Raw genomic sequence first — 21515 nt, 5'->3', positions numbered from 1 at the left:
TTGACTCCTCATATAAACCCAACCAGGGACACTTGAATTTTAAAGTAAGTTTCTAGAGAGAAGTCAATGCTTGGATCAAAGAAATGATATTGGCCTAGTGGTATCATTTTAGGCACCCAGAGGAAGTGTTCTAAGACAGAAATGGTTCCCCCTACACCCTTTGTAGTTGATGGGCAGTTGCCTGTTCCAGTAGAGCTGTATTTCACCTGGCTACAAAAGCAGACACATTTGCATTCCTTTCACCTGAAATAAGAGCTAGATTCTTACTCTTGCCCCTGTGCCCACAGCGTTTCTGGAGGGGAGCTCTTCGACCGGATCTTGGAACGAGGCGTCTACACAGAGAAGGATGCCAGCCTGGTGATCCAGCAGGTCTTGTCAGCAGTGAAGTACCTTCATGAGAATGGCATCGTCCACAGAGACTTAAAGGTGCCAAGCTGAGAGTACTCAGTGGGAAACAAAGTCTCCTCAGCTATGTGGGTCACAGGAAATCAAGCTCTCTAAAATGAGAAGATGGGATGAGTTGGACTTCCAAGTCCTCTTCATCTCTTCATTCCTTAAATAAACCTCAGGTGTCTGTTCATTTGAACATAACTGTTCATTTGAACTTCAGTCTTCTCTTCATTCCTTAAATAAACCGTAAGTGGCTAAGTAATAACTGTTCATTTGAACTTCAGTCTTTTCCTGAACCTTTCACTGTCAATGGGATGTCAAAATACACATTAGCCAAAATCAAGTTTAACAGATTATTCATCAAGGATCTGTGGGGTCCCAGGCATTGCAACAGGCTTAGATGAGATCAGAGATAATTAGCCCAGGGTTGATTCCACCAAATATTCTAGGAAAGTTGAGAGGGAAGGGGAAAGGGTTATAGGACTGAGCAAAGTCTATAAATAAAGTTCTGAGGTGAAAGAGTAAACATACAGAGAGAGGGAAGGAAGGAAGGAAGAAAGAGAGGGAGGGAGGAAGGGAAGGAGGGAAGGAGGGAGGAAAGCATACATGGGGAAAGATGAACTTGGCCTTGGAGTTAGGAGCCTAGGGCTCAGCTCCCGAAGAGATTATATATAAATGGGTTAGAAAATGTTCTGTGCTTCAGATGATCAAGTCTTATACTCTGTATTTCCTTCTCCTATAGCCTGAGAACCTTCTATACCTCACCCCGGAAGATAATTCAAAGATCATGATCACAGACTTTGGTCTGTCAAAGATGGAGCAGAGTGGTGTCATGTCCACAGCCTGTGGGACCCCTGGCTATGTGGGTAAGTCTGGGCGTGGTGGGGAGGTTGATTAGCAGACTGTGTTCAATCCCATGGTTGAAATTCAAGAGAGGGGTGATTGTACAGAGACAGTTTAATTTCAGAGGCTATGCAGGCATAACTTTCACTTAGGATATTAAGGCCAGCCAATTCATCCATCACTGGAACTATCCCTACGGCTCTGAAATCCTCCTACATCCTTAAAAACAAGCTGCTCCTTCCCGCAGTCTCCAGACATTCTTTACTGCTATTTCCAAAGACACTTCCTTCCAGAGACAAGATCACAACCCCAGAAGTCAGTAGAGAGCTAAAGGGTTGAACACCAGCTCCTTCTCCTTCATCCCACTCTAGAAGAAACTTTTTAGGTACCTGGATACACAAAGTATTGAGTTTATGCCTAAGAAACCCAGATATGGGCCCTGAATATATACCTAGGAAGCAATTCAGGAACTGGCAAAGATGGAGTATCCTGCCTGAACAGCCCTGTATCCTTCCAGGATTCCCAAAAAGGTGAGAGAAGACAGAGTACTAGTGAGAGCATCCCTGTCCTCAACGCAACACCTGTTTGGAGTCAGGAAGTGGAAAGCAGAGCCCTAACTTAGAAAGGGAACCTACACTCTTCCTAGAAAGGAAAAGTCAGTTGCTCCCTGGAAGACACATCGTACCACCGGTTAGAAAGCTATTGTATCTGGGATCAACAGGAGGGATCCCAATCAGAGGAAGACATGCTACCTGTCATCATAACCTTCTCAATCAGATAGGAGCAGACTAAACATCTGCCTTCACCAAGTACCCATAGTCTGATGGCAAAGTTACTGCCTACTCTTGGAGCATCCTAACCAAAAGAGAAAATGAGAGCCTGCCTTGTAGAAAGAGTGTGAAGGGACATGCGGCTCTTTTTCACAGAGTACTCAGTCTGATGGGGAAATTGGTGCTCTAGAGACCTCCAGTATAATGGAAGAATGATATAGACCTTGACTGACACAGTAAACTTGTAGTTTGATGGAGAATTCATTATCACAATAAGATGTATTCATACGGGTGTAATGCAGCCTGTCACTGGGAGTTGTCAGTCTCATGGAAAACTCCACTATCCCCTGGGCTGCATTTATCCACCTCTCTAAGCCTCTTCCTGGCCTTCAGCCCCACCCCATAGCCCTCTTCTCTTGCCCCCAGCCTTGACTCTGCCATTGGTTTGCTGCAGCTCCGGAAGTGCTGGCCCAGAAACCCTACAGCAAGGCTGTGGATTGCTGGTCCATTGGCGTCATCACCTACATATTGTGAGTAAAAACTGGCATTGGCTCAGTCCCTGAAAAGTCTCAGGGCCTGCTTGCCCTTTCTTCCTCTCTGTCCTGTCTCAGATCCCCGTACCCATCACAAATGCAGACATGCATACACATACATGAGCTTATTTAGGCTGATAACTCCAAGGTTTCCCCTGTCCTGATCTCCAACAAGTGATACAAATACAGCCCAGCGTGTACCAACCCACTGATTAGGCACCTGACTTTCCCCCTCTGTGCCATATATAAATGTACTGAGTCCCACTGGATGAGAACAGCAAGGAAAAAAAAGAGGCCAAGCTAGGCTTGGATCACATGTAGACCTAATTCTCCTCAACCTCAGCCTTCTCCCGTGGCACCCAAGGTAGATATGGCCTGTATGAAGTTGGTCAGATTCCCTCCCTTTTACTCCCCTGTACTTTCTTGAGCTCTCTCTCTTTCTTCACCTGTTTATCACCTCTTCTCTACTGTCCTTCCTCACCTGCAAAAAACAACAACAACAACTTTGCTCCTTAGGAAAATAACCTCCCTACTATTAGACATTAATCTCTCAGTATGGATTTGACTCTATTTCTCCCATTTCTGCTGAATAATTACTCTCATTCATTCCTTTACTCAACAATCCTTGGGCTAGGTGCTAAAGAATAGGGCACTGAACAAAAGAACAGAGCCTGAATATATCTCTTGTGAAACTTACATTCAGGTAGACAGTTACTGCACATTCTGAAAGGTATTTTGCACAGAGCAGGGAAGAGTCTGAGGAAATACAAGGAGAGGTGCCAAGGGTTTGGAGGGAATACCATTCAGTCTTCGGCTCCTACACATACTCTTGGGATGTAGTTTATTATTATTATTACAATTTTTAACTTTAAGTTTTTATTTTTTGTTTATTTATTTATTTATTTTTGTTAGTCGTGGGGCCTGAACTGGCCTGGGCGCTGTCCCTTAGCTCTTCAGCTCAAGGCTGGCACTCTACCACTTAAGCTATGGTGCCACTTCTGGCTTTTTTCTGCATATGTGATGCTGAGGAATCAAACCCAGGGCCTCGTGCATGCGAGGCAAGCGCTCTACCACGGAGCCACCTTCCCAGCCCTCACGTTAAGTCTTTATGATCTTTAAGTAGTTGTACAAAGGGGTTTCAATTCTCCCTGTCAGTTTATAAGTAAAGTGCATCCTGATCAGTATCACCTCTTCCATTACTCTCCTGCATCTCTCCCATCACCAACCATCCCTCAGGTTTACCTTGTTCCATTTTCATGTACATACATTGAATATTGTGACTGTTTTCACCCCACCTTCCTCCCTCCTTTTATCTTGCCCCTTTCCCTTAGATCCCATGCTCCCCACCTCTTTCCCCCCCCCCCCCCACACACACACAACAAAACATGTTTTGGAGTCCTGGTATTCATTTTGTTATTATAAGCTAGTTGTTCAAAGGAGCTACACTACTAGAATCCTCCCCTAAGTATAGCATATCTTAGACAATTTCTTTTTTTTGGGGGGGGGGTTCCGGTCGTGGGGCCTGAACGCTGGGCCTGGGCGCTGTCCTTCAGCTCTTCAGCTCAAGGCTAGTGCTCTACCACTTGAGCCACAGCACCACTTCCGGCTTTTTTCTTTTTGCTTATGTGGTGCTGAGGAATCGAACTGAGGGCCTCATGCATGCAAGACAAGTGCTCTACCACTGAGCCACCTTCCCAGCCCCAGCCAGTTTCTTCATGCATGAATTTAGATTACCTCTATATGTTTTTCACATATATGTTCATGATTTAAATCTAACTTCCACATGAGAGAAGACATTTGCCATTTGTCTCTCTGACCATGACTTATTTTACCTAACATCATCCATTTTTTCCCCAGGCCCATCCATTCTCCTACAAAGGACATAATGTTATGATGAGTAAAATTGACTCCATAGAGATCACCTTTTCTTCACCCACTCATCCATTTTAGGGCATCTGGGCTGTTTCCACACCTTGGCTAGGTTGAATAGTGCAGCAGTGAACATGGGTGCCTTGCACATACTCTTCATGAGACCTCAACCATCCCTGAATCAGAGTCACATCCTGGTCACCTTGTGGGTGTAGGACCCTCCCTGTTCACCTGTGTATGCAGTGGGAGGCTGGGCAAAGAAGGGAAGTCTACCCAGCAGCATGCCTCCTCCTGTCCCCCTGCAGGCTGTGTGGGTACCCTCCTTTCTATGAAGAAACCGAGTCTAAGCTTTTTGAGAAGATCAAAGAAGGCTACTATGAGTTTGAGTCTCCATTCTGGGATGACATTTCTGAGTCAGGTAAGGCCAGTGGAGGTGACGGTCAAGGTCACAGGCTCAAGGCAGAGGCTGCCAAGAGAAAAAATCTCTTAGCAAAGGATGACAGTCTTGACTCTTGGAAGTCCCTGGGAATCTTAACAGGACACACTTCCAGGAGAAGTAGATACATTTTCACCTGGTTCAAAGGCTAGAGAGAAATATTTGGATGCTCTTGTTTGTGCCTAGGGACAGAGGTGGCAGAGGGAGGGAGCTTAGCTGAAAAGCCAGGCAAGCAGAGCCTGGTGGAAAGAAGGATTCCAGGCAGGAGTGGCAAAACCAAGGGCTTAGCTATCAGGATAGAACACCATGTCCGCGTGAAGAAAATCACACATGCCTATTGGGCTTCTTATGTAGAGATTAGGGCCAGCGCTCACATGCGAACCCACCTGCCAATGCTGGCCCATATATCAGCACAAACACACACACACACACACACACACACACACACACGCAGGGTGTGCGGGCACACTGGTGCCTCGTGACTCCTGTGATTTCCACGACGCTGCGTGGGTGAGGCTGTGCAGAGCCTCGCTTCTTGGGTGGCTTATGGTGGGTTGCTGTAAGGAGGTTTGGAGTTCTTTTTTCTCTCTCTCTCTCTCTTTCTCTAAGACTCTTAAAATTACCTCCTTGGAAGATTAGCTAAAGATGTATTCACAGCCACCCACCAGCCCGGAAGTGAATTTCCATCAGTCATGAAATTTGGTCCTTAGTTGTCGTGTCTTTGCTTGTTCCCCTTAGCTAAAGATTTCATTTGCCACTTGCTAGAAAAGGACCCAAACGAGCGGTACACCTGTGACAAGGCCCTGAGGCACCCCTGGTGAGTGAAAAATGGGGTGGGTCCTAAGCGCTGAGCCTGGGTCCCCAGAGTCACTCCGAGTCATTCACAGAGCTATTTCCTAGAACTGCTAGTCCTGAGCCAGTGACGACCGCGACATTCAAGGGACTCACAGTTGCTCCTCAGAGCCTCCTGGAGATGCAGACATCTCCAGAACTGAGTCCAGAGGATCTGACCTCCCACTGGCAGCTGACGGGACCAGTCAGTACCAGAGGCTGTCATTCAGAACTGGGTGGCATGGTGCCACACTGAAACTAGTTACTCAGCAGGCAGCCCTTTTCTGTTCTTAAGAACCTCCTGTTACTAAGAGCAAAACCTGTTCCATGGGAAGGGTTTTAAGCACAATCACAATCAGCCAATTGGTCCAACAGGCAAAGAGCTCTTGAAACACTTACCTGAGAATCTCCCTTACCTGAGAATCTGCCACAGCAAACAAGATTCCTTTCTCTCTCCGGGTTTTGCCTAATCTGTTCTGGCCCTTTCACTCCAGCAGTATTTCCAAAGATTTTCAACACATTTCCTATATTCCAGAAAGATCTAAGAACTACATCTCTATGCCCTCCATCCCATAAACCAAGCTCTTTCCTAACTATCCCGTGAACCACTGAGAAGGTCCTGCCTCTAATTTAGGATCCAGGTCCCCTTCCCTAGAGCCCCTGAAACCCACACTTCCCATGCCAAACTCCCCATTTCTCGATTAATCACCAGATCACTGTCCATCTTTCTAACCCATAGGGTGAAACTCCACATACCCAGATTATAGTTTCCTAGGGATCAGGGACCAGGGCTCTCATTACTAGTTAGCTGTTCCAGGATTGCGGACATGGCATATGTTTGAGGAACACTTAGCAGCTGGTAACTAAGAGGCTAAAGGAAAGGAAAGAGGGGCAGCTGTATCCGATGGCCCCACAGAGGAAGAATCCAGGAGAGGCTAACTTCCAAGCAAGGTTTTGAACCCAAGTGATAATATAATGCCTGGTGATGTAGGGATCTGTAAACTTTTACTATAATGGCTCAACTAGTTAATAGTTGAGGTTTTGCTGGCCATACTAGCTCTGTGGTACTGACTCAGCCCTGCTGAGTAGCACAAAAGCAGCCATAACCCCTGAGTGAATGCACAGGAGGTATCCTAGTAAAATATTACTTATAAAGGCAAGCAATGGGGTGGGGGCCAGGGGCGTGGCTCAAGCGATAGAGCACTTGTCTAGTAAGTATGCAGCCCTGAGTTCAATCCCCAGTAAGCAGACAATAGGCAGATTCGTTTCCCAGGCTACAGTTTGCTCTAAAAGTACTTTTTCCAACACATAAGCCCTCCTCTGGTATGCCTGGGGAGGGATATGGAGCACTATGCTTTCCAGCTGTCTCCTATTACAAGGAATAGGACATGTTTGGACATGGGCCTAGATGCCCAGAGCCCTGTCCATCCCCCTGGCTGAGTGTCCACAGCCACTCAAAAGCCAGGGTCCCTTTTCTCACACACAGGATCGATGGGAACACGGCCCTCCACCGGGACATCTACCCATCCGTCAGCCTCCAGATCCAAAAGAACTTTGCCAAGAGCAAGTGGAGGGTGAGTTATGGTCTTCTGGGCTGGGTGGGTTGAGAGGCTAGGATGTGGCGGGGCAGGTGGGGAGGCCTCCCCAGGCATCCCCTCCGACTCCTGGTCCCTCTCTGAAATGAGCAGTGGGCTGGGCACCCGGGGGCTGCCGAGGCCATACCTGCTCTCGCTGTCTCCTCAGCAAGCCTTCAATGCGGCAGCCGTGGTACACCACATGAGAAAGCTGCACGTGAGCCTGCACAGCCCCGGTGCCCGCCCAGAGGTGGAGAACAGGCCTCCGGTGCCCCCAGCCTCGGAAGACTCTAGAGCCAGCTCCCCTGAGATCACCATCACAGAAGCCCCCGTCCTGGATCCCAGCGTGTCCTTCTCTGCATTACCCAGGATGCCCTGCCAGAAAGGCCTCCAGCCCGCCGCCCCCGGGGGCAGGTCCCTCAACTGCCTGGTCAATGGCTCCCTGCGTATCAGCAGCAGCCTGGTGCCCATGCATCAGGGGCCGCTGGCCACAGGCCCCTGTGGCTGCTGTTCCAGCTGCCTGAGTATTGGGAACAAAGGAAAGTCCTCCTACTGCTCCGAGCCCACGCTCCTCAAAAAGGCCAACAAAAAACAGTACGTATTTCCTGGCAAAGACAAAGCCCTATCCCCACTCTACCTGATCTGAAGGAACTCAGGCAAGGGACAGAGGCAATTATTTTTTTTAAAGGCCCCTCTCAGGCTGGTCTAAGGGTGCAAAGAAGTCTAGACCGTTGGCACGGGAAAGACTTCTGATCCTGTCCCTAACACTTGTTAGCTCAAGATAACTCAGTGTCTGTCTCCGCTTCTGCTTTAGCCATCTGTACAATGGGTCTATGAAAGGACCCTTTCCTGCTCAGCCCGCCTCACATCGAGGTAGTATAAAAGTTCAGTGAAGCAACAGAGATGATAAAATCCCCCCCACACTGGGTGTGTATGAGTGGCAAGCATCAGACCCAAGTGTCTAAGTCCTCCCTGTTTGGGAGAGGTGGGGAGTAGGGGACCCGAATGTCTCATGTGTTTCTAGAGGAGCTTGTACTAGCTGAATGTCAGAAAGAAAAAGCTGAGTGGACGTCATTGATAGAGAAAGCATTTGCCCTCTCCCCCACCCCACCACCCCAGATTTTCTTTCTTCCTCAAATATGTTAAGACCATTGCCCGGTCTCCTTTCCAGGAACTTCAAATCAGAGGTCATGGTGCCAGTTAAAGCTGGAGGTAGCTCCCACTGCCGGACAGGGCAGACGGGGGTCTGTCTCATTATGTGATCGCGGGAGCTCCTGTCTGTGTCTCTGCAGTTTTTCAGGTGAGGATAAAGGGCAGAAGGCCAGGATACTGGGCTCAGAGCAACTTCCACCCCAGAAAGAAAGCCCGATCCCATACATGATGGGATGAAAGGACCTGAGATAGAAACCCCACCATCATCTGGACCACTTTCCTTTGTAGGAGACATGTCCGACTCTTCTCTGCCCTTCCAACCCTGGCATCTACCCTGAAGAGGGAGGATGGGGAGCCATGGAGCAGGGCGTGGCAGGAGCGGGTTCTGGTCAGAAGCAGCAGCCTGATGTCACCTGGGTCAGATGTTCACAGAAGTGCGGGAGGAAGCCCCGAGGCCTGGAGGGTCCTTGAAGCTATGGGCAGGAGGAAAAGCAGCTGCTGGTTTCCAGGTCTCCCTGACCTGCCTGTTCTATGACCCTATACCTTACGTGTGTCGTGGCTCCATGCAGTGTCTGTAGATAGCGCTCACCTGGGTCTGTGTTGTTTGTTGTGAAAAGCTTAGTGGGCTGGCCAGGCTGCACCACCTTCTCCAAGTAAAGCCATATGGAGGCCTCTACTCAAGACCCCCCGCTCTGCATACACTCACTCCTGCCTCTCTGGCCTCTGGCCTCTTGGCCAGACTGAACCCACTATTGTAGTTGCCTGTCCTTCTGCATGAACGCTAGGCAGCTTCTGGGATCTGCCTGGGAAAGCTCAACGCTCTAATCCTTCCCTCCAGGATTAGTTCCCAACTGCACCAAGACCCAGCCAGCCCATTCCCAGAACACTGTGGATCCCTCCTCCCTGCTGCAACCCCAAAGCGGTGTCACAACCTCCAAGGTGGAAATAGAAGGAAGTCCATAACTAGGGACCATCAGGACTTCTTATTGTGACCACACGGTCCTCCTCACCCCTTAAATAATTATACTAGAGACTATTTTCATTCCAGCCAGGAATTCTACTCCTGTCTCGGCCTCCCTTCCCACACTCCACTGAAGGTCAAGTTCATCGCTCTTGTCCTTCCCTGTGTTCCTACCCTCACTTTCTCCGGCTTCCTGCTCAGTGTTGTGATCAATAAAATGGACATATTTTTCTCTACATCGCTTCAATTGGTTCTTTCAGAGTCAGAAGCAACTTAAGGACAGCCTGAGGTCAGCCAGAATGAGCAACAGTAGCTGATCCGTATGTGTCAGAACACGTATGTGCTGGGCACCTACAATGTGCTGAACACTTAGAGGTGTGAATTTCCTAATTCATGACCTTTTGGAGTAGGTTCTGTGGAGCCCAGCCAACTGACTCCAGCGTCCATTCTCTTCATGACTGTATTAGAAAACTGGCTCTGGCCTCACCTGCCACCTCTGTTATCTTGGGTAAGCGGTGTCTTCGTCTGTATCATGAGATGATGCAGGTGCTATACCTAACACTGTGCTCAATAAGTAATAACTAATAATGATGAAGAAGTTAATGTAGGTTGGAGGTACCAGCCACATCGGTAAGCCTAGCACTCAGGAGGCGAAAGCAAAAGGAATTCAAGGCCAACCTGGGCCACATGGACCCTGTCTCAAGCTTCAACAACAACAAAAGTAGATAAAGTGTCTCTCCTAGCACCTGGGCCATTGTTAGCACATAAATGTTACTCCACATTTGCTCACCTACACAAAAACACACATTCATTTACAACTTCTCTTTGAGAGCCCAGGAGATGTAGCTAGCTCTACTCTCAGTCCAGTCTATAAGACAGATAAAATGGCCCAATCTTCCCCAAGAGTGGATCATGGTTAACTACTGTTAATGATAGGCCTTTATTGTCAATGCTTCGTCAATGCTTAATTTTCCTTCAAATAAGCTATATTCCCTGAAAGGCTAGGTGATTTAATTCCCCAGCTGACAATTGCTAGATCCTTCCCTGATATCCAGCTGTCTTGAGTAGAGGACTACCAGCCAAGCAGCCCCTCTCCACAGCTGGGATTGGCCCAATGGCAGCCTGGCTGCTTTATACATTCCATGAATACCTTGAAGAAGCAACACTGCAAACACAGATGCTTGCTACCAAAGCACTGCTCCACTTTCCATGTCAACCAGAAGACAACATCCTGGTCTTACCAGCCCCCCAACAGGCTTCATTCCAGTGGTCTTTCTTTACCTACTTTTGATTCTTGTCATTAGTAGAGCAGGCTGAGCTGGCAACACAAAGAGCAGATGGCTCTGGTGACATCAGCAGTAATAGCAGCAAAAGGACAGTGTAAGAGTTTCTACTCCCCATGGAGCAGACAGTGAAGGTAACAAGGAACAGCAGAAGTCAAGAGAGATAAGGAAGAGTGGAGAGCCAAGGCTGATGAAAAAATAGAAGGCTGTGCAAAGCAACAAACAAGAAACTGCAGGCTAGCAGAGTTCTAGGAATCCGCCAAACCTTAAAGGTCATGGATCCCAATACTCTGGCCCAAGAGCTAGAACAGTAGCTGCTAAGTGTTAGAAGTTACTGTAGAATCTAAAACCTGATGCTTGAACCTGCTGCCTGCTGCTGCTGCTCACCAGGGCTAGAAGCCAGGATGAAAACAGCTGTCGAATGCTGGTGGCTAAAGTACGGAACAAAAAGCCTAAAACCAGTGCTTGAGAGATAAGTCTCTTGCTTCTAAAGCTAGGAGCGATAGGCCCTTAATTCTCCAGGCTTAGGGCTGTAAACCTCTGGGTCTGCCAGTCTAACGTCTAGGTCTGGAGATTGCCAACTAGAAGAGCTTCACCTTGCCTACCATGATGTTATCTATCACGATCACCAGAAAGAGAGAAGAAGAACAAAACGATCCAACCAGCTGACAGGCAACACCTTTGGGAACTCTATAAATCTGAACACATTATTTCCTTCTTTGGATTTCTATTTCCTCCTCTGTAAATCAGAAGCTGGACTGCTGTTCCACAGGGAAAATTGTTCCTCTAGTTTCTCATGGAAGGAATCAAGCCAGACCACGTGATTGGGCAGCCTAAGGGGTTGAGCTCATAGGAACGCCACATGGGAGGTGGAAATGGTGAGGAAGGTTCACGTGATAGGGAGACCCTCTTTCTTTGATCTTCCACGTTTCTTTCCAAAGGTTTTTATTGGGTTTTCGATTTGCACCTCACTTTTTGTTAAGTGTTTGTATTGGTCCAGGATTCAGTCACAATGGAGGACAAGGGGTGGGGACTTTGCCCAGTTCAGCTGTTCCTGGCTGGAGAACTCCCAGCCATAATGACACCCCCAGCATCTCTGTCCCTTAAATGCAGCGGTCCTGTCAGCGCAGCCACTGCCGTAGCCCACGGTGATCCTACAGCTGCACACCCAGGGTAGTGCCGATCAGGCTGGAGGTGGCATCGGAGTCTCCTGGAGCCAAACCTGCCCCCTCAAAAGCAACCGGGGTGGTGGGGGGGGGAGGCTGATGAGTGGGGTGGGAGGAGGCTGGAGCTGGAGAATCACTTGCAGGTGGCATAGTAGAGGACACGCCCATTGATATGGTCACGGATCTGCTCCACACGTTTCTCCAGCCCCGTCAGGCGCGCCGAGTGCAGCACGATGTCCTGGCTCCCACTCAGCAGCTCCGACTCCATGTCTGAGACAAGAGGGAACAGCCAGGAAGGGAGGAGTAAATAGCGACCCCTAAAGATTCCCCCCCTTCCTGCCCCTTCCCCTCCCCAAGGGACCACCCGCAAGAGAATCCCTCTGACAGGAGCGTGCTCAGAAGGCAGGGGGCTCTCCAGCCGCATCTCAGCCTTTACCCCTTTCTTGGGGGACCCAGGAGCCCCCACTCCTAATATTTCCCTCACCTCAGCTCCTCTCCTCTGCTCTAGGCGGTCTTAGTGATACCAGGTACATAGGGAGTAGGTTATTGTCACCAAGATGAGCAGCCCAATACTGCTGGACCCAGACAGCTGCCATCCTACAAATGACCCTCATACAAGCAAGGTCTCCCCAAAGCTAGTCTAGTAGCCAGAATCCTTCCCTACTTTCTCCTCTCTGAAATGCTACTTCCAATAGTCTTTCCCTGGTTCATTGCAGATACCATCTCCATGTTGGAAGGACACCAAAGCAATCCAGGCCAGCCAACACCCACTAAGGGTAGCCTGAAAGTTCTCCAGGAATAGGCAGGAATACGTACTACCATACAAGGCTCTAACTTTTGTTAACTCTGGTTATTGAATGTCATTTTCTAGCCAGGTGCTGTGGTCACACTTGAAATCCTAACTACTTGGGAGGCAGAGATTAGCAGGATTACACTAAGAAGCCAGTCTGGTGCGATATATATATATATATATATATATATATATATATATATAGTCAGTCATGGGGCTTGAACTCTGGGCCTTGGTGCTGTTCCTGAGCTCTTCAGCTCAAGGCTAGCACTCTACCACTTGAGCCACAGAGCCACTTCCAGTTTTCTGGTGGTTTTTATTGGAGATAAGAGTCTCACAGACTTTGCTGCCTGGGCTGGCTTTGAACTGGATCCTCATATCTCAGCCTCCTGAGTTGCTAGGATTACAGGCATGAGCCACCAGCACCCAGCTCAGTCTGGTTATATTTAATGAAGTAGCCATCTTTACACAAGCCAGGCACAACAGCATGTTATTGTCATCAGCTATGTGGGAAGCATAAGTTAAGAGGATTGTGGTCCAGGTTGGCCCCAGCAAAAACACAAGACTCTGTCTGGAAAATAACTAAAGCAAGAAAGGTTAGGGATATAGCTCAAATGATAAAGCCCCTTCCTAATCAGCACAAAGCGCTGAGTTCAAACTCCAGTATTCCCACCACCCCCTCAGAAACAGTCATCTTCTCTTGAAGCCAAATAGTGAGTCTTCCTTCCACCCACACAATTATCCAGGTCTGTGTTCTGGGGTTACAGAAACAGATCTGGTTTATTCCCACATGTCAGACTTGCACATCTTTCTGGCTTTATTTTCTCCAGGCTAAACACCTCTATCCAGCCAGGTCTCTTTCTCCCTGATGTACAAAGGTTTGCCAATACTCTTTCTGAAGACACAGTAGCTACCCATCACTTGAACACCATCCCTCCCCCGAACAGAACAGTTCTGTCCCTGGACTGACATTGAGCCAATGGGAACTCCAGGCTCATAAGATATTGAAATTCATCCACAGTGGCTGTTAAACAGCTGCCATTGTGTTTCCTGGGCCCCATTCTCAGAGTTGCTGTGGACATGACCCTCCCTCCCCATCCTCCAGTTCAAGGAAAAGGAATAGAAGCAGGCAAACCCCTTTTCCGATGGTACAAGCTGAGCCTCTTCTGGTTGGTAGGTTCATGCCACATCAGGGGCTACGCTGATTTGATGTCACCCCCTGAGCTATAGCCTCCCTTACTCCCGCTGCTTTGTTTAATGCCCTGGGGGCAGTAGCAAGACAATGTTGACTTGCAACAAGCCTGCAATTGCTCAAAAGTCTTCGGCCTCTGTGTGGTGAGTAACAACTTGTGCTTGCCTCTTACTTACTGGTTATATTGTGTTTGCAACAACATGAGCCACTAACAAGCCAGGCCTCACGGGAGCTATACTTCTGGGTGAGGCCTAAACAAGGCCAGGGGTAACTTTTCTCCTTATTTAATCTCATCTGGTTGTTTTCAGCCCATTCACTTAGACATTTGATGTTCCCTTAGAATGCTGATGCTGTTTTCCGGTGTGTTACTGTCAGTCATCACAATTCTTTATCTTTATACAAACCACTGATGGGCGAGACCAGGACAAGAATTGACCCAGCCGCCGTCTCATCTCCTTCCTCAAAGTTGGTTCTTTCTGCTTTACTCTTGGGGGATAGATGACTATAGCTTCACATCTATTCATCATGCACCCCCAAACCTAACCTTCTTTGTGGTGTCCAGTTGGCCACCCGGTGAGATTTTTGCCAAACACTCCGGCTGAAAATCAGGAACTATGTTTGCGTCGTGCACTGGACACTGGGTCAGTGACCCCCGACATCAAATTTTAGTAATCATCTGGTTTCTAGAAACCTCCAGTCCTCTTTCTGAACCTCTCAGAAGCTATTATCAGGTCTGGTCTCTACCATATTCAGAGCCTGGTTCCCTACTGCTTCCAAACCAAGTGTATCCTACTCTCCTGGGTACTGCAGCTTAGCCATCTTTCCTCCATACCGGGTAGATAGAGCCACACCACTTCTCCTCCACAGGGTCTCCTTCAAACCTCCTCTCCCACTGCGTATGTCCTGTTTCCATAGTTGGAACATACCTCGTTCCTTCTCACCACCTTTGATTTGTTTTTCTTTTCCTTTGTGGTATACTGGAGTTTGACCTTGGTACATGCCAAACACGCACTCTACCCGAGTCCATTTTTCTTTCTTCATTTTCAAATAGTCTTACATGTATGTTCAGAAACAGCCTGAACCATGATCCTCCTATTACGATTTCTGCTTCGCCTGGATGACAGGCAAGCAACCACCTCACCCAACTTTATTGGTGTCTCATAAACTTTTGCCCTAGGCTGACTCAGAACTGCGCTATTCCCGAAGGCCGCAGTGGTGTGAGCCACGATGCCTAGCATACTCTTGGTAGCTTGATGTTTTTTCTTCTCCTTGGAGCCTCTCACAAACCTATACTTCCTTCCAGGCCCCTCTCAAGCATTAATCTTCCTAAACTTTACCTTTGCTGAATATTTCTACTCAAAACCATTAAAGCTCTTACTACTCATCACCTGTCACATATTATCTTGTGTTGTTAAGTACAGTTAGTCTCTTACAGGTGACAGGAACAAATGGCCACACCTGGATGGTGAGCTTCTTCAGCTACCGCATGTGAACATCCGTGGGTCGCCCACCGCCCCATCACGTAGTCTAGGTGCTCACTAAGTCACATTTGACCTCATTCCCCTTAGCCAGGTGCCTCCAACAAGAATGGGGCCTCAGGGAATCCTGGGTGGCAAACCAGCCTTTGGGGACACTCCCGTAGTCCACAACAAAACCACCCTTCACCTTTCATCCTGTCCATCATCTCCACGGTCTCTCCAAACAGCTCCTCTGCCTCTGTCTTGACGCTCAGGATGCGGCTGCCCTGCTCACCCAGCATAGGACTCCGACCCAGACGGTCCTTCAGCTCGGCATACTTTTGCTTTATTCTCTCAAATCCCTGGAGAAAGTAGACTGGTCTCAGTGTCCCCGCCACCATTATCCGAAGTCCTAAAGACCCGTGGCTGAGGTTCTCGACATCACTCAAGTAGGCCCCATGATTAGGTGCCTCTTAGTATTCCTCAGGGAGTTGGGCCTGCCAGTAAAACCCCTAGGCCACAGATGATGTTAAAATTCTGTAAAAACTCCAGACTTCACTCTTTTCATCTCTACTGTCGTTCCCTGCCTCACTCCAAGCATAATCCCAGGCACAAAATAATAGGCTAAGCCGGGCGCCGATGGCTCACACCTGTAATCCTAGCTACTCAGGAGGCTAAGATCTAAGGATTGCAGTTCAAAGCCAGCCTGGGCAGGGAAGTCTGTGAGACTCTCATCTCCAGTAAACCACTCAGAAAACCGGAGGTGGTGCTGTGGTTCAAGTGGTAGAGCACTAGCCTTGAGCTGAAGAGCTGAGGGACAGCGCCCAGGCCCAGAGTTCAAGCTCCATGACAACCAAAAAAAAAAAAAAATAGTAGGCTAATATTAAAAGTGTTACTCAGGAATGTACTTAGTATAATAGGATTGCACGTGCCAGTGTTCCTGGAGAAGCAGATAGTACTCAAGGGCACTGAGACTGGCTCTTTGAACTTCTCTGATGTAATTCTGATAGTGATGGACCCCAGAGTATCTGCCTAAACTGAGTGTCTGGACAGGCTGGGGATAAAGGAGACAAACCCCACTCTGGGTTCCAAGGAGTCTGCTTTGTAGATGAGCTTTAGTTCTGTGGACAAGTCATTGCCAAATCTGCAGAACAGGAGTGTCCGAGCTAGATCAGTGTCTCTGAACGAGCTATGTTTTGCTTTGCTTTGCTTTCCTGCCACATTATTAGAAGAGCAAGGATCAGAGGCAGCCAGAGGTGGAATTCAGATGCCTGGAAAAGTCTGGGCTCCTCAGGAGCCCCTCTGGTCCTGTTATTCTACATGTGCTTGAGTCATAATCTCAAAATGTGCAGTCCTATCCTGCTCAGGACCCCTTCCCTGGCTATGCACCGCTGGGCTAACTCTGCCCTCACTCTCCCGGTACCTCCTGGGCACTCAGTGCCCACTCGTTGGTGCCATCTGCTAGCTGTTGGGCCTGGGCTGCCTGAGCCCGCTGCTGCTGGGCCTGGCGACGGAGCTCCTCCATCCGAGTACGGAAGCCGCCCAGCTGTTCTGTCATGCTCATCACCAGCTTCTCTGCGGGCACCAGGACCTGTTGAACCTTTGTGGAAAGAGGGAAGAATCTGGGCTTGTGGTGGATCTCACAAGTGTTCCCCCCCCAGCCCCCGTCTTTTCTTCCACACTTCTGGTGGCAAAGTATCTCCCCAACCAGGACATCGTGATGGCTTCCTCCCAAACCCGTAGCTGATCACGGACATCCAAGCCTCCTCATCCATCATTTCAGCTGACCCCAGCCGCGCCATAGCTCAGAGTCCACCTGGGTGGGGCCTTCTGCATCTCCATAAGATGAGAACAACATACGGCTCTCTGAATCAGGCTGAGGCTTTTGTTAAAACCTCCAGCTCAGTTTCTACCGGATTGCTTTGTAGCATCGTCTATGCCTAAATCTGTCCATTCCCAAATACGGGGCGGGGAAGCCATCATGTCTCACCTCAGCGACCCTCTCCTGGATAAGCCGCAGGGAGCGGCTAGTGCCCTGCATGGTGTCCTGAGCCTCCTGCAGCGCCACAGTGCCTTGCCTTAGGTTCCCAACCACCTCCTCTACCTGGCCTTCCACCGTGTGGGCCCGGCTCCTGAGGGAGGGAAGAGGGCAGGGAAGGAGAGACAGAATGAGGGAACAGCCAAGGAACAGATGCCCGCTTCAACTCACACACCCACCTAGGAGCCTGCCCTTCCCAGCTAAGACAAAGAGCAAGAGCTACATTGGGACAGCTCAGTCACTCTTACTTCTGGGGATCCCCCCCCCAGGGCACACGGTGAGAATGAGTACTGTCGGAGATGCCCCTGCCCCTGGGCACAACTGCCTTCGTGGATTCCACCCTCTGATCCTAACGCTCTCCTAACAATAGGACTGGAAAGCAAAGCATCAGCTCCAGCCTGGTCAACCCACGGCCATACCTGGCCTGCTCAGCCTCAGCCTGCAGCCTGCGGGCCCGGGCAATGTCCTGTTTGGTCTGGGACAGCACCAGGTCCACATTGGGGAGCCTGGCTGCGATGGCCTGGATCTCATTCATCTTCCGCAGGACGGTTGCAGAGTCTGTGGGCAGCCACAGAGCCAGCACAGCCTCGCTTACCTCCTGGATGGTGGCTGCATCTGTTTCGGGGTCTGTAAGACAATCGTCATCCATCCATCAGCTTGGAGGGGAGGGGGAGAGCACTCCTCTCCCCAGGGATCGCCAGCCCCTCCAGCTGAGCTGCACTCATAGCTCGGGGAATCTGGGGGAACACTGTAGGAGGATGATTGTCCTGGGTACCATGCTGTGAGGAGGTGGAGTGTCAGCACAGCTGTGGCAGCAAAGTGTCTGGTGCCACAGGAAGCTGAGGGCCCAAAGGAGGAGATGGTGGCACCAGGCAGCTGGTGCTGAACAATGCCTGCCACGCACACATAATCAGCCCTAAATTGGAGGGAGCAGACAGGAAGTGGAGCTGCTTCCTTGGCAAGAAGACCCCTTTTCCCCACACCCCTCCTTAGGCTCACTTTTGCCAAGGCAGACAAGGATTATCATTCTTTGCTGGAATATCACGGTCTCAAAGAGGCCATCCGCACCCATCAGTTCTAGAACCATAACCTCTGTTCACCGCAGACCAGGCCTCCTCAGTCTTTCCCTGTCAATCTTAGCATCACCCATATGGGAAGAGTGGCTTGAGCTTGTTTACCTTTCTCTCCCCCCATAAAAATGTGGGTATTCAGTACAGGGTCTGGGCTTTGCTCAGAGCTGCAGCCACAGATCCTAACCCAGTGCACACAGGCTCAGTCCTGGTTTCCTTTTACTATTCAAGCAACCTGGGATCAAATTGTTTCTCTGAGCTTACATGTCTCCTTCCCTCCCTTCTTCCCTCCCCTCATCCCTCCCTCCCTCCCTCCCTCATCCCTCCCTCCCTGCCTCCCTCCATCCCTTTGTTCATTCTTTTCTCCTTCCCTTTCTTCTCTCTCTCTCTCTTTCTCTCTCGCTTGCTCGCTCTGTCTCTCTGTCTCTGTCTCTGTCTGTCTGTCTGTCTGTCTGTCTGTCTGTCTGTCTGTCTCTCTCTCTCTCTCTCTCTCTCTCTCTCTCTCTCTCTCTTTTTCCTTCTTTGGCACTAAGACTTGAATTCAAAGCTGCCTGAGGACTGTCCTTTAGCTGTTTTTTTAATTCAAGGCTAGCACTGTACCACTTGAGCCATTGCCCCACTTCTGGCTTTTTGGTAGTTAATTGGAGCTAACGTGGACTTTACTGTCTGGGCTGGTTTTGAACCATAATCCTCGATTTCACCCTCCTGAGTAGCTAGGGTTACAGGCATGAGCCACTGGTGCTCAGCTTTGACCTCAAGATTTCTGGGAGGTAAAATGAGACTAATGATCCCCATGCTGAAGGTATGGTATGACATGTCATAACCAATTAGCAAGAGGTTTTACCAACAAACGCTGAGTTGGAGAGTAAGGTCAGAAGAATAGAAATGACATCTTTGCCCCCTTCTTTCCTCATATTTACTTCACACATCTCCCTGGAATGGAAGAGTTTCAGAAGGAAAGAAGCATCCATTCACCCATGTGATTTGCACTCGGCTAGAGCGCCTGTGGGGCTGCGAGCCCAGCCTTGCTCCACAGCTAGTTCTCCTCACCAGCTGGTTACGTGAGTCCCATCCCACACCCCTCCCCAGGCTTCCTGTGGAAGACCATTCCTGGAAGGTGGAAGCCAGGCCTGGTCATTGCTGTGTCCCTCCAGCCAGCTGTAGCCCAAGACTGGTAGAGTTTAACTAAAAGGGCTCGTCCCCTCTGACCACCTGAACTTCTAACCCAGTGTCCTGCTCTCCAGACATGGTTTGACACACATCTGCTCCCCTAAAAGCCTCCTGCTGAAGAGTATCGCCCCATCTAGCTTCCTTCCATCCTTCCTGTATTCTGCCAAACTTCAGCTGCAGGAAAGGCTTGGGTTCTCTGCCTCCCCAGGGTAGGAGGGGGGTTAATAGATATTTACTGCTCTACACAAGGACTTGAGGCTGCAAATCAAGTTAGGCTCAGTCCTTGCCCCCGTAGAGCTCAAAATCTAGTGGTAGAGATGGTTTCGTAAACACAGAAGTAAAATACTGAGTGACAGAAAAACTGGGGTAAACACAAGCGCTAGAATAGAAGCAGAATGGTGCCTCCCGAAGCTGACAAGTCCAGGGAGACCATCTGGGGAGTAGGTTTCCCAGACAGCTTCTTAGAGGGGGAATTTGCTAAGTAAGGCAGAAGTAGGAAAGGGGAAAGAATCCAGTGAAAGGAAAAGCACTAGCAAGGTACACACACACACACACACACACACACACACACACACACACACACACACACATACACACACGTGTCCATCCAATAATGCCACAATAAAACAGCTTGTAGACGAGGGAGCTCAGTGAGTTTGAATCCTAGGGACACCATTTCTACGTGCTCTAAGGAAGTTAACAAAAGGGACCTTCTATTCCCTGCTTGCTCCTGAGAGCCTGGCTACCCCTAGAAGAGAAAAATATTGAATCCTCTCCTACCCCTCAGGCCCTAAGCCCTGGATACAGGTTAACGCAGGATGAGTGGTCATCTGGTGTTGCCGGGCTTGACTCTGGGACTCTTAGAATCTGAGCCCCAAACTTTTTCTATCCCTTTGTCCTTATGTTCTGGGCCTCATCTCCCCATATCCCAGTAAAATTTTCCCCAGCTGGGCCTCATGGCCTTAAGCAAATCACGGGGCCTCTGTGTATCCTTTGAGCCTCTGTCTGACCTGCCATCTGCACTCAGGAGAGAGCTTTGGCCTACATGGGGCCAAACATAGCAATAAGTAGCAAGGAGACCCACTGTTACCCAAAGCTCTCAGCCACATTAACTGGGCCCCCAGCCAAGCAAATTCCTGGCAGAGAGTGGAAATCTCATAATATCAACTCACATTCTGAAGGCACCTCTAATTTTTCAAAGCATGTTTTATGCCAGATCCTCAGAAGAAGCGTATGAAATACTACCATCCCTGTGTACAAATGGAAGACGAGGCAAAGAGGAAGGGCAACCTGCCCAAAGCCACACAAGACTCCTAAGTCCTGTCTCACTCTCCAGGGCAGCAAGGGAAGGTTCCAGAATGGTAGATGCTTTCTGGATCTGGCCCTAGGCTAGGTGCTCCATTAGAAGACATAAACAGGACAGACAGACAGCTCTGCCCCCTTGGAGTTTACAGTCTAGTAGGAAGACACACAGTACATTCACAGATGATCTCAATTCCCACAGAGTCTGTACAATGTGATGATGTTAAGACACCAAAGGAGAAACGGGCAGGAGGGAGGTAACCAGAGATAAGGAAGGCAGGAAAGGCTTCCTCTTACTTAAAGATGACCTTTAAACAAAACCTGCAGGATCAGAACTAGCAGCCTTGGAAAGAGAATCCCAGACAATCAAAGAAAATAATAAAAGCTCCTGTAGCAGGCAAGGGCCTGACAGATTCAAGGACATCCAATGAGGGAAGGAAAGAGGTATACAAGGTCACATCCAGGAGATGGACAGGGGCCAGACTCTGCAAGCCAAGAAGGAGCTGGGAGTTTATCCAAGAACAAGGTGAAGCCACTGAAGGGTATTAAACAAGAATGCGATGTGATCTGACTCGGATATATTTTTTAAGAGGTATTTCAGGCTGTTCCATGGAGAATGGAATCACAGGGAGCAGGCAGCGAAGAAGAAGAACAAAGAGAAAGCCCTGGCTGTGAGCCAAATGAGGAA

The 21515-nt window shown here is 49.2% G+C and overlaps 2 protein-coding genes across 6 annotated transcripts in view; one reads left to right on the top strand and one right to left on the bottom strand.

Annotated features, from left to right (window-relative positions):
• Camk1g (calcium/calmodulin dependent protein kinase IG) overlaps positions 1 to 9595 on the top strand; it is a 28864-nt gene extending 19269 nt beyond the window's left edge. For both annotated transcript variants that reach the window (XM_070041445.1, XM_070041446.1), the window contains 9 exons: positions 288 to 426; positions 1133 to 1256; positions 2458 to 2533; positions 4711 to 4823; positions 5580 to 5658; positions 7159 to 7246; positions 7416 to 7840; positions 8418 to 8546; positions 8687 to 9595. In XM_070041445.1, coding sequence (XP_069897546.1) covers positions 288 to 426; positions 1133 to 1256; positions 2458 to 2533; positions 4711 to 4823; positions 5580 to 5658; positions 7159 to 7246; positions 7416 to 7840; positions 8418 to 8508 — 1135 coding nt within the window. In that variant the 3' untranslated portion in view covers positions 8509 to 8546; positions 8687 to 9595. The remainder of the gene's footprint in view (positions 1 to 287; positions 427 to 1132; positions 1257 to 2457; positions 2534 to 4710; positions 4824 to 5579; positions 5659 to 7158; positions 7247 to 7415; positions 7841 to 8417; positions 8547 to 8686) is intronic.
• Positions 9596 to 11570: 1975 nt separating this feature from the next.
• The window catches only part of Lamb3 (laminin subunit beta 3), a 59239-nt gene continuing 49294 nt past the window's right edge, over positions 11571 to 21515 (bottom strand). For all 4 annotated transcript variants that reach the window (XM_070041587.1, XM_070041591.1, XM_070041590.1 and 1 more), the window contains 5 exons: positions 17705 to 17912; positions 17238 to 17379; positions 16671 to 16847; positions 15456 to 15609; positions 11571 to 12078 (listed from right to left, as the gene is read on the bottom strand). In XM_070041587.1, coding sequence (XP_069897688.1) covers positions 11942 to 12078; positions 15456 to 15609; positions 16671 to 16847; positions 17238 to 17379; positions 17705 to 17912 — 818 coding nt within the window. In that variant the 3' untranslated portion in view covers positions 11571 to 11941. The remainder of the gene's footprint in view (positions 12079 to 15455; positions 15610 to 16670; positions 16848 to 17237; positions 17380 to 17704; positions 17913 to 21515) is intronic.

This window comes from Dipodomys merriami, unplaced genomic scaffold (genome assembly GCF_024711535.1).
Source record: "Dipodomys merriami isolate MVZ:Mamm:240054 unplaced genomic scaffold, mDipMer1.0.p SCAF_31, whole genome shotgun sequence".
Taxonomy (NCBI): Eukaryota; Metazoa; Chordata; class Mammalia; order Rodentia; family Heteromyidae; genus Dipodomys; species Dipodomys merriami.
Note: the sequence above shows the minus strand (reverse complement) of the source record. Positions and strands in the feature narration are given on the sequence as shown.